The 10,999-nt window shown below is 39.9% G+C and overlaps 1 protein-coding gene across 1 annotated transcript; it reads right to left on the bottom strand.

Moving 5' to 3' along the window:
* Positions 1 to 589: 589 nt before the first annotated feature.
* On the bottom strand, positions 590 to 5,785 carry LOC121543756 (CKLF-like MARVEL transmembrane domain-containing protein 8). The gene is made up of 5 exons (XM_041853910.2): positions 5,636 to 5,785; positions 2,310 to 2,483; positions 1,894 to 1,920; positions 1,351 to 1,464; positions 590 to 1,147 (listed from the first exon to the last, which is right to left on the bottom strand). Exons 1-5 carry the CDS (start codon positions 5,765 to 5,767, stop codon positions 1,061 to 1,063), a joined length of 534 nt encoding a protein of 177 aa, XP_041709844.1. The 5' UTR covers positions 5,768 to 5,785; the 3' UTR covers positions 590 to 1,060.
* Between the last annotated feature and the right edge of the window lie 5,214 nt (positions 5,786 to 10,999).

The following is a 10,999-nucleotide window of genomic DNA, read 5'->3' as shown; positions in this document are numbered from 1 at the left end:
TTCGGCGTCGTAACTGACTTTAGCGGGCAAATGCACACCTTCGATGGCCACTGGCACGCTGGAGAAGTGTGCTCTTCACGGATGAATCTCAGTTTCAACTGTACCGGGCAGATGGCAGACAGCGAGATGGCAGACAGCGTGTATGGCGTCGTGTCGGCGAGCGGTTTGCTGATGTCAACCTTGTGAACAGAGTGGCTGCATACTCACCAGACATGTCACCCATTGAGCATGTTTGGGATGATCTGGGCCGACGTGTACGACAGCGTGTTCCAGTTCCCGCCAATATCCAGCAACTTCGCACAGCCATTGAAGAGGAGTGGGACAACATTCCACAGGCCACAATCAACTCTATGCGAAGGAGATGTGACGCACTGCATGAGGCAAATGGTGGTCACACCAGATACTGACTGCTTTTCTGATCCACACCCGTACCTTTCTTTTGCATATCTGCATGTCTGTATTCCCAGTCATGTGAAATCCATAGATTAGGCCCTAATTAATTTATTTCAATTTACTGATTTCCTTATATGAACTGTAACTCAGTAAAATCTTTGAAATTGTTGCATGTTGCATTTATATTTTTGTTCAGTGTCGCTGACTCCTATTAGTAAAAGATATTATTCGTATATGATTCTTTTTTTGATTAATCAAAAAGATAATTGACTGTAATGTCTTTCATAAGCCCTGTTTCTCAGCCTTGTATCTTAGCACCATCTAGTGTGGTACAACATTACTGTCCAATCCATTTTAATATTGGAGTTAAAGCTTTGATCTCCAGCTTCAGAACAATAGAATAGCCACTTTATTAGCTTCAGTCATTTTCATCCAAATGTTTAAAAAAACATTTGAGTTCATAAGAAGTACAAACATCCCTGAGGTTCAGGCTCTGTCATTCCAACAGATGAAACACACCACAATTCCAAAATAACAGAAATAGAACATAAATTAAATCAAAGAGAAATGTATTCCAAAGGCAAGGAGTGGTTGTTGCACTTAACCATCGGTACTTTTCAATATCCTGTACCATAACGGATATACTTTAGATGTCCTTTGTGATTGGTTATTGTTCCTCATCCCTCGATCGCCACGATTTAAAACTTAAAAATGTACTTCCTGCATAGCAGAGCGTGACCAGGAAGGCAAAGAACTGAAAAACAGACAGATGAAAACATTGAAATTCAGTACAATAGTAGGTGTGAGTAGAGTAGACTTGAATGGACCAAATAGACATTTATAGATAGATATTTTTAATATCGCTTTAATCATAAATACTCAGTCATATTTGTGGTATATTTTCACAGTTGGCGTGATTTAAATGTATGTCTGGGTGGTCTGAGGTGGTTTTCTTACCGTAGATGCTACCCAGCAGTTGTAGTTATGGCGCCCTTTAACAGCATGGCTGATTGAGGCTGCATCCACTGCTGCTGCCACCACATACATCACTGTAGCACTACTGTTGAAGAACAGGCCCTGTAGAACACCACATACATCACTGTAGCACTACTGTTGAAGAACAGGCCCCGTAGAACACCACATACATCACTGTAGCACTACTGTTGAAGAACAGGCCCTGTAGAACACCACATACATCACTGAAGCACTACTGTTGAAGAACAGGCCCTGTAGAACACCACATACATCACTGTAGCACTACTGTTGAAGAACAAGCCCCGTAGAACACCACATACATCACTGTAGCACTACTGTTGAAGAACAGGCCCTGTAGAACACCACATACATCACTGTAGCACTACTGTTGAAGAACAGGCCCTGTAGAACACCACATACATCACTATAGCACTACTGTTGAAGAACAGGCCCTGTAGAACACCACATACATCACTGTAGCACTACTGTTGAAGAACAGGTCCTGTAGAACACCACATACATCACTGTAGCACTACTGTTGAAGAACAGGCCCTGTAGAACACCACATACATCACTGTAGCACTACTGTTGAAGAACAGGTCCTGTAGAACACCACATACATCACTGTAGCACTACTGTTGAAGAACAGGTCCTGTAGAATGACAACAACAGGATTCCTGGCTGGCTGATTCAGATACTGTAGGCTAGTACACATTATAGAATGGCTTCATTTGATCACATTCATAAAGACATGGTCAGGAGCACACAAAAATCCTCTCTTCCCCAAAACCATCCAGGCAGTTCACTCCATTGCTTTTGAGTTACGTAAATATTCCACAATTATTCAATCACTAGCTATATAATAAACAACCCCAATCACTAAAGTTTCAAGTTGGTCAGATAATGTGCTGTTGTATTATGTGTTGTAGTATGTGTCGTACCACAACTGTCCAGGGGACCTGAGGGATCCTGTTGTAAGCCATGGTCAGGTAGATGATGAGGAAGATGACTGTCAGGACCCAGTACAAGATGGCCACAAACATGACCCACCCAAAGGCAGACACACGGAAGTAGTCTGTCCCCGCTATCAGCGTCCATACCAGCAGACCAAACACCTGAGGGGACAGGGAAGCACATAGCCAGCATTCCAAATGGCACCCTATTCCCTTTATAGTGCACTACTTTTGAACAGGGCTCATATAGCTCTAGTAAAAAGTAGTGCAGTATATAGGGAATAGGGTGCCATTTGGGACGTACCCATAGTCAGTGATGGCTGTGCTCTGGTGGTGTCTACTTTATCGTGTATTTAAATGCATTTGCTGTGCTTATCTTGATGGCATACTGTAGAAAGAGATTACAATGAAAGGAACTAATATAGCCTAAGGCAAATCAAATAACAGTTTATTGGCATATGCACAGGATCCATTGAAGTGTAGAGTGATCTGTTTACCTGCAAGCTCTCATCTAAAACAGTACAACAGCTATATAAAACATAATTGCCAAGTGGTTTTTCATAGTTTGTATTTCTGGAACAGAAACTAACCCCACAGCTGACTGACACCTATCTGATCTGACAGCATTCTGAAAGAATGTCGTAACACATTGATTATGATAAATCTATAGATGCAGTTTGTTATAATGCGTGCTACTGTAAATAATGGGAAGTTTTGTCCTCTGTTGCACTCCAAACCTCCCTTCCTGTTATTAAAATAAAATAATGTTTCATTGGTTGCTTCGTGTCACAGGAAAAAAGACTGTCTAGCCTACGTGGAAGAGGAGACTTTTGGTCACATTCTCCCCTGATGCTGGAAGGAAAAGGGACAATGAAACTGACCTTGTTTTTAAACAACTTCCCTTTCCAGAGAAAATAAAACACTGTACTGAGACCATTGTCTGTCTACACAGAAAGTAGCCTATGTTACAGAAAGTAGTCTAAATTACAGAAAGTAGCCTATGTTACAGAAAGTAGTCTAAATTACAGAAAGTAGTCTATATTACAGGACGTAGCCTATATTACAGAAAGTAGCCTATGTTACAGAAAGTAGTCTAAATTACAGAAAGTAGTCTTATTACAGAAAGTCACCTATATTACTAGCATATATTAGAAGAAGTAGCTTATTTTACAGGAAGTAGCCTATATTACAGAGAGTAGTCTATATTACAGGAAGTAGCCTATTTTACAGGAAGTAGCCTATATTACAGAGAGTAGTCTATATTACAGGAAGTAGCCTATATTACAGGAAGTAGGTTGACATTATGTTCATTTTCTCCAGTTATAGTTCCTTGAACATTTTTAAATAATTGAACCTTCAGTTTAGTGCAGTGTTCAATACGATGTCACGTCACCGTCTGTGAAAAACCGTCATACAGGTCATACAGCCTATGCAAAATGTGTATAAAATGCATATAAAATATACAGGTTGAACAATTTGCAAATCTGTATAAAAGTACTGGGATTCAGCAAATGACAAACTCTTCCCTTTATCAGAACTAATTGTGCCCCTATCATAAGGGTACAATTAGCCATGTGATACAAGGTATGAACAATACAAAATGTCTGATCATCATAATGTGTTTAATTTGTTTAATCAACAAAGCAGTACTGATTCCCTCCATTAATTCTGATGGCAGCTATTGTGTGAAAGATGGTGAAAGCCACTGACATACTGATTTCAATAAATTATTGTATCAAACGTGGACACCAATATGTTTGTGTCGCAGTTAGGACATCACCCTCTGCAACTGGAACCTGGACTTCCTGAGGGGCAGACAACAGGCTGTGAGGATTGGCAACAACACCTCCTCCACACTGACTCTTAACTCAGGGGCCCCCCAGGGGTGAGTCCTCAGTTCTCTGCTGTACTCCCTGTTCACCCAAAACTGCGTGGCTTTGCACGACACCAACTCCCTCATCAACTTTGCTGACGACACCACGGTTGTAGGCCTGATTACCAACAACAACGAGTCAGCCTATAGGGAGGAGGTAAGTAAACTGGCATTGTGGTGTCATGACAACAACCTCTCCCTCAAAGTCAGCAAAACAAAGGAGTTGATTTTTAACTTCAGGAAGCAGAGGTGGGAACATGCCCCGATCCACATCAACCGGACTGCAGCAGAGAGAGTCACTAGTTTTAAGTTCCTCAGCATCCACATCACCGAGGACGTGTAATGAACCAACAACACCACCACTCTTGTCAAGAGGACACAACAGCATGCCGCCCCAGGTCCTCTCCAAATACTGGCCCTGCACCATCAAGAACGTCCTGACCGGTTGCATCACGGCCTGGTACGGGAATTGCTCTGTCTATGAACGCAAGTCCCTCCAGCGGGTAGTGAAGACAGCACACACCCCGCCCGGCCATCTAGATGTATGAAAGTTAGAATATAAGCTAATGATCCATCATGTATGGATTGTGGAGTGTGTAAACTTAAATGTTGTATTACCATATCATTTTTGTATGTTCTCTATAGTTATGTACTTGAAAATGTGTCAATTGACCAATTCGGCACGTTTGGGCAGACTTCATACAAAATAGTCCAGTATTGCAATGCTTCACTGGATAAATCTGAAACTTTGCACACACACTGCTGCCATCAAGTGGCCAAAATCTAAATTGTGCCTAAACTGCAATATTATATTGTGGCCTTTCTCTTGCATTTCAAAGATGATGGAACTGTTTGTATTATCTTTTACCAGATCGAATGTGTTATATTCTCCTACATTAATTTCACATTTCCACAAACTTCAAAGTGTTTCCTTTCAAATGGTATCAAGAATATGCATATCCTTGCTTCAGGTCCTGAACTACAGGCAGTTAGATTTGGGCCATCAGACTGCTGAACAATTGAACTGGACTGACCACCTGCTCTGATTCTCCTCACCTTAGCACACACGCACTCACTCATGCACACACCCACACAGACATACACACACACACACACACATTTACATTCATGCTACACACATCACAACTGCTGCTACCAGACTCTTATTATACTGCTCAGTTTATACACTGACCCCCCCTTCTCCAATACACGTGTAAATATTGGACAAAAAATGTGCCTTCTTGAATAATACTTATGCTACTATAAAATGTTTATTCAGTTCTACTGAGCCATTTAATTTATGTTCGTATTCTTATATTTTATTATGTGTCATTGTTATTGCATTGTCGAGAAGGAACCTGCAAGTAAGCATTTACTTGGACGACGTATACCATGCGTATCCCGTAGCCTAGAGCTTGAAAGTTGAAACTTGACTACTTACTATTTCTGCGAAAACGAGGAGCCCCGAAGCAGTACGAAAAAAGTGTCTGTCGTAAGCCAGAGTAGAGGTGTAAAAGTTTTCCGCGCTGCTGCTGGTAGACGTTATCACAGTGGGCGTCGCTGCGCCTTCCATCTTCAATATAGATCTACCGCTTTTGGATCCTGCCCCTCTTAATTAAGGAAGGTTGGAAAGAGGGCCATGACGCGTCTTTCCTGAGTAGGCGACAAGACTGCTGCGGAACTCTGTACATTTGTTGTGAAACAACTCGTTTTTGTTTATTTTAGATAATAATATCTGTGACCTGTATGAACGTTATTCTGTCGTCGTATAACAAAGCCTACTGTATGTTCAACAGAATTTGGTCAGTTAGCCCAATACCATTCCCAAAATGTCACTGTTGAGAGTGGTTGCATAAAGCGGAACTTATTTATGATGATAGGCAAATCGGTGTGCCAGAAACTATTGCCTTTTCATGCTCGTATGGTTGGTTATGTTTTGCATAGGTGCTGTTTTTCCGATGACACGAGCAGGAGCAATCTACAGCCAAAGACTGAAGAGAGACCTAGCCAGTAGACTGCAGATTGCAGTTTTGAAACTGCAGTAAAAGTGCAGTAACTGCTGTCGGCTGTGTTATTTTAGACGCAGTTATTGCTGCATTCTGCAGTTATACTGCACTCGAACTGCTGCACTCTGACTGCAATCTTTTTTTCGTAAGGGCTATGACAGCAGGTGGGATCTCACTTCAAAAGGAGTGCATAATGCAGACTATCTGTGGATTATTAATTTACTAAACTGTAGTTGCACCCTTTTCTCAAACAGATACAATACATTGTGCCTTTTGGTCAAACAGCACAGTGTGTGTTCAGTTAACCACTGTCTGGACCTGCTGGTAAATGTCCAATAAGGACCGTAGTCCTACCACTGTCTGGACCTGCTGGTAAATGTCCAATAAGGACCGTAGTCCTGGCCTAATGTACCTTTGCTAAATCAGACAGTTGTTGATGTCGTTTTCAATCATTGATTAGTTACTACTCTCTCCAGTTGGAAACTCGATATCCATCATCATGTCCTCAGTGTGACAGCAATAAATGTGTTCTGTGGTGGTGTCTAAACTATACCAGCAGATGGCAGCATATAGACAGACAAAGATCATGGGGAAAGGCAAAGGAAAATGTGAAAACAGCTTGAAACTTAACTACAACTTTTGTATAGTCTTAACAACCAACTTAACAATACTCGAAATAGGCTATGTAATTACATCAAAACAAAAGTACATATTATACATGTGTTAATATTGCTAAGAAATGTAAGTATTGACACTTAAGTTCACCCTGTAACAAACTGAAGGCCAGGGACAGGGATAGAGAGCAGAGGAGAGAGGCATTGTGTGTTAATACTAGGCTCCTATCTGAGAACCCTCCTCATCACGAATAAATAAATGCAAAACAGGACTTCATCAATTAAAGTGACTTGTGTTTGACTGTGCTACATTTTGTGACGTTATTTTTTTGTTTTAAGTCCGCTATACACCCACAGGGTATGGAGGCCACAATATCACCGTGACACTCCATAGTAACCTTCATCAAACGCACATCCACTTTGTTGTTTGCATTGTTTATTTATGATTATACAACGGGTGGGTGTAATCCTGAATGCTGATTGGTCAAAACTGCATTGTAGCCGGTGTCTATTCCACAAGTTACCACCGGCTAAATCTGTGACGTTAAAATGCCTATTTACTCTGTTCCATCTGACTGCGCAATCCACTGTCTCATCAGCCCAGCCAGGCAATTTATAAACTTGATCTCCACTATAAAAGGCATCTAGACATTATCTGACACTTCTTTTAGACTAACATTTCAACATTTCATTTTCAACAGCGGAGATTTGTATAAACCTTGCGGTCTGTCTCCAACATTTGCAACGTTGTTTCAATATTCAAATTCAATCTCCACATGTCCCATAGTAATGAACGTGTCGGGAGGAGACAGACAGGCAGGCAGCGTTTCTCAGCCAGTCGAAATCATGAATCAGCTGGCATTGTTTTCATGGATATATACAAAGAAATGTCAATAGAATGCAGTTAAAACGAAACGAAGTGCAGATCATTTGCAGTCTTTCCAGCTTCAGTTTGAAATTATTATGTTAGCTGTGTTGTTGGCTAGCTTCTCTGAACAACAGTGTCCTGACGAGAGAGCACATTTCCTATGCCAGCTGAAATCGCGGCTTATTAGCTCATTGTTATGGATGTATCCAAATAAATGTCACTAGAAAACAGCATAAACAAATGCAAATGCAGCTACTTTGTTGTTTTCTGGCTGCACTGTTTGACGTGACTGTAAGTTAGCCATAGTTGGCTAGCTAGCAAGCAAGGGATAATAACGTTTCCAGCCAGTATGGCAATACAACATTTAGATTGAACGACTGGGTCGCGTCAATAGATACAGAACAAAAAGACTGAACGACTGGGTCGCGTCTCTGGCAACGGAACCGATAGAACGAACGACCAGCCGGCTTGGGTAGCAACCCTAGATTTGTGTCGGGACTATATCTTGTGGAAGGATGAAATAGTATGAATAAATTAATAGAAAATAACCTTTTTAATGAAAATATGTCAATCATTATTTGAATATGTTGGTAACCCGTTGTATAAATGCTTTATTAAAGTTTTCACCTTTATTTAGTTAAGTGACAATGCCCGAGAAGCCAGTGTTTGGAGGATATATTGACACAGTTTGCCGGCCCTCGACTTCGACTCGGGCCTAACAACACCCATGTCAATATATCCTCCAAACACCGGCTTCTCTGGCATTGTCACTTAACTAAATAAAGGTGCAAACGTTAATAAAGCATTTTATTGTTGGCAGCCATTCTGTTGCCATTAGTAGGCCTATCTTTTCCAGACAGGTGGGAAAGGAACACACAGTCCATCTATCTCTCCTCAGACATACAGCAACATGAGATTCCCTGATTCATTTGAGGAGTAAACATTGATTTTCTCTTTTAACATTGTTAATGGTGGTTTCTAGACAATTAGCAGGAAGAGTAATGTTATCAGTCAGTGTGGTAGTGAATAAAAAATAAATGACCATCAATTATTTATTTGTCTGCAATCCATTGCTTCATCAAGTGATATTACCCCCTTTCCCAATAAATTACTGATATTACCGCCTTTCCCTTAAATTACTTATACATTTGAGGTATATATTTAAGTTAAAACAAGCAGTTACAATATCGCAAGTAATGCACCTCTTAAGAGGTGTTATGATTTATAGATGTACAGTAAAGAGATGCTTCAGGGATGCAGCCTGATAAATAAACTCATAGTATGGAGATTAATTTTTTGAATTCAACAGAGACACATTGATCTCAATGAGATTATACTAGAATGGTTCATAGTAATTACCTGCAGTAAACAGGCTTTGCATTAGTCAATACTTAATCCTGCCTAAGAATCCATTCTAGATTTAACACAATAATTATTAGGTATAACCTCCGTTGTCTGGCTGTTGTTATAAGTCTCTATTTTTCAGATGAATACTATAAAGCCTTGGTAGAATCACAGAGGTCCAGAGGAACTTATAGGTTTTAAAAGCATTTTTTAAGCATTCTCCTGATTTCCTATTTGCCCAGCAAGAGACATCTTGATGATGCCTGGATTAGTTGCTAAACCTGCATTATAATGGTGCATTGTAGAATAGGTTTTAGTTATAATATGTAATGTACAAGGCCCAGGATAAATAACAGTGTTTTATGTAATCATACTAAAACAATAGCAATAGCAACGCTATAGTACAGGTCATACCCCTGTTAACCTAGAACTTCAGTTTTGATCATTATTGGTTATTAATTATTCACAATATAATTGTTTAGCTATTCAGTACATCCATCACTCACTATATAACTATATATAAAATATATATTATCCTTCTCCACAATTAAACAATGATATGTTACATGATGCGTGCATTGCTTTACATTAGATATTACTTTACAGGTGTAAGGCTATACTTGTATGTAAGGCAATTAACTTGAATTCTAGTGACGTGTGATTTGCGTAAACGGAAGGAAGGGGCTGGCACAGAGTACGTGCTCCTCTTGCACTTCTCAACCATGTAATTTATAATAATAGAACAATAAAGTATTTGGAGAGGAACAATAAAGTTTTTGGAGTATAATTGAAAAATTAAATTAAACTAGCATAATTATATTTTGTATCACGAGCAGAAGGTATTTTATGGTCTCTGGAGCGGCTGATTTAGAAGAGAGGATGGAGAGAAAGGATGGGTCTGGAATCGCTTTTATTTCCGCTTTCTTCCTCCGCGTCCGGTTCTCGAACAGAACAAGTAAGCCGTTAGGAAGAAGCATTGAATGGCTGAAAAAGCAGCCAACACCAAGGGAATTAATTAACTCAATGTCTTTAGACCAAGCTGGATGTTCAAAACCACTCTCAGAGACCTGACAAATCCTCTCACCCCTATATAAAACAAAAATATATGCACACATTTTACAGTCAGTTCAGTAAAGTTCAAGTATATGGAACAGACGAATATAGGATGAAAGACTATAGAAGTCTATGGACGAATATAGCTACCTTGACCTGAACTCAAGAAACTCAATTACCACACAAGAAAAGACACACAAAAAATATCTACATGGTTTCATAGTTCTAAAAAATGCTTAATCGGAAACAATATAACATTAATATCTTATAGGTAGGTTTCTACTTTGACCTTAATGTGATAATTCCACTCACCTGAATTAGTCAACTGGCAGGCATATAGCCACCTACACCACCTTGTCCCTCAGTGTTTACCATTCACTACTCCATGTGTAAACAAGACTATGAAGGGCTTTCAGGCTAATTGTGGGGCTGCAGCAAATTATTATTTGTCCCCAAATACAGGGGGGAAGTGTGTTTGTGTGTGTGTGTGCGTGCGTGTACCCAAATAACAGTCTTCCACATCATGATGTCGAACAGCTTTTTAAAAATGCGATCATATATCATAACAACTTTGAAAAATTATTAGCTTTTGTAAACGGATTGCATTGTTTTATGTAGAGTTTGATTTACTTGGCCCCAAAGCTTAGATACATATCATCAATCAATCAATCAATCAAATGTATTTATAAAGCCCTTTTTACATCAACAGATGTCACAAAGTTCTATACAGAAACCCAGCCTAAAACCCCAAACAGCACACAATGCAGATGTAGAAGCCATCAAAGATACATGTCCTCAAGCCACTCCATACCTTGGTGTGAGATAAATATTTTTTCCTGAGCTGTATGATTGTGTTAGACCCAGTTATAAACTGGGTGGTTCGAGCCCTGAATGCTGATTGGCTGACAACCGTGGTATAC

This window comes from Coregonus clupeaformis, chromosome 28 (genome assembly GCF_020615455.1).
Source record: "Coregonus clupeaformis isolate EN_2021a chromosome 28, ASM2061545v1, whole genome shotgun sequence".
In the NCBI taxonomy this organism is placed as follows: Eukaryota; Metazoa; Chordata; class Actinopteri; order Salmoniformes; family Salmonidae; genus Coregonus; species Coregonus clupeaformis.
Note: the sequence above shows the minus strand (reverse complement) of the source record. Positions and strands in the feature narration are given on the sequence as shown.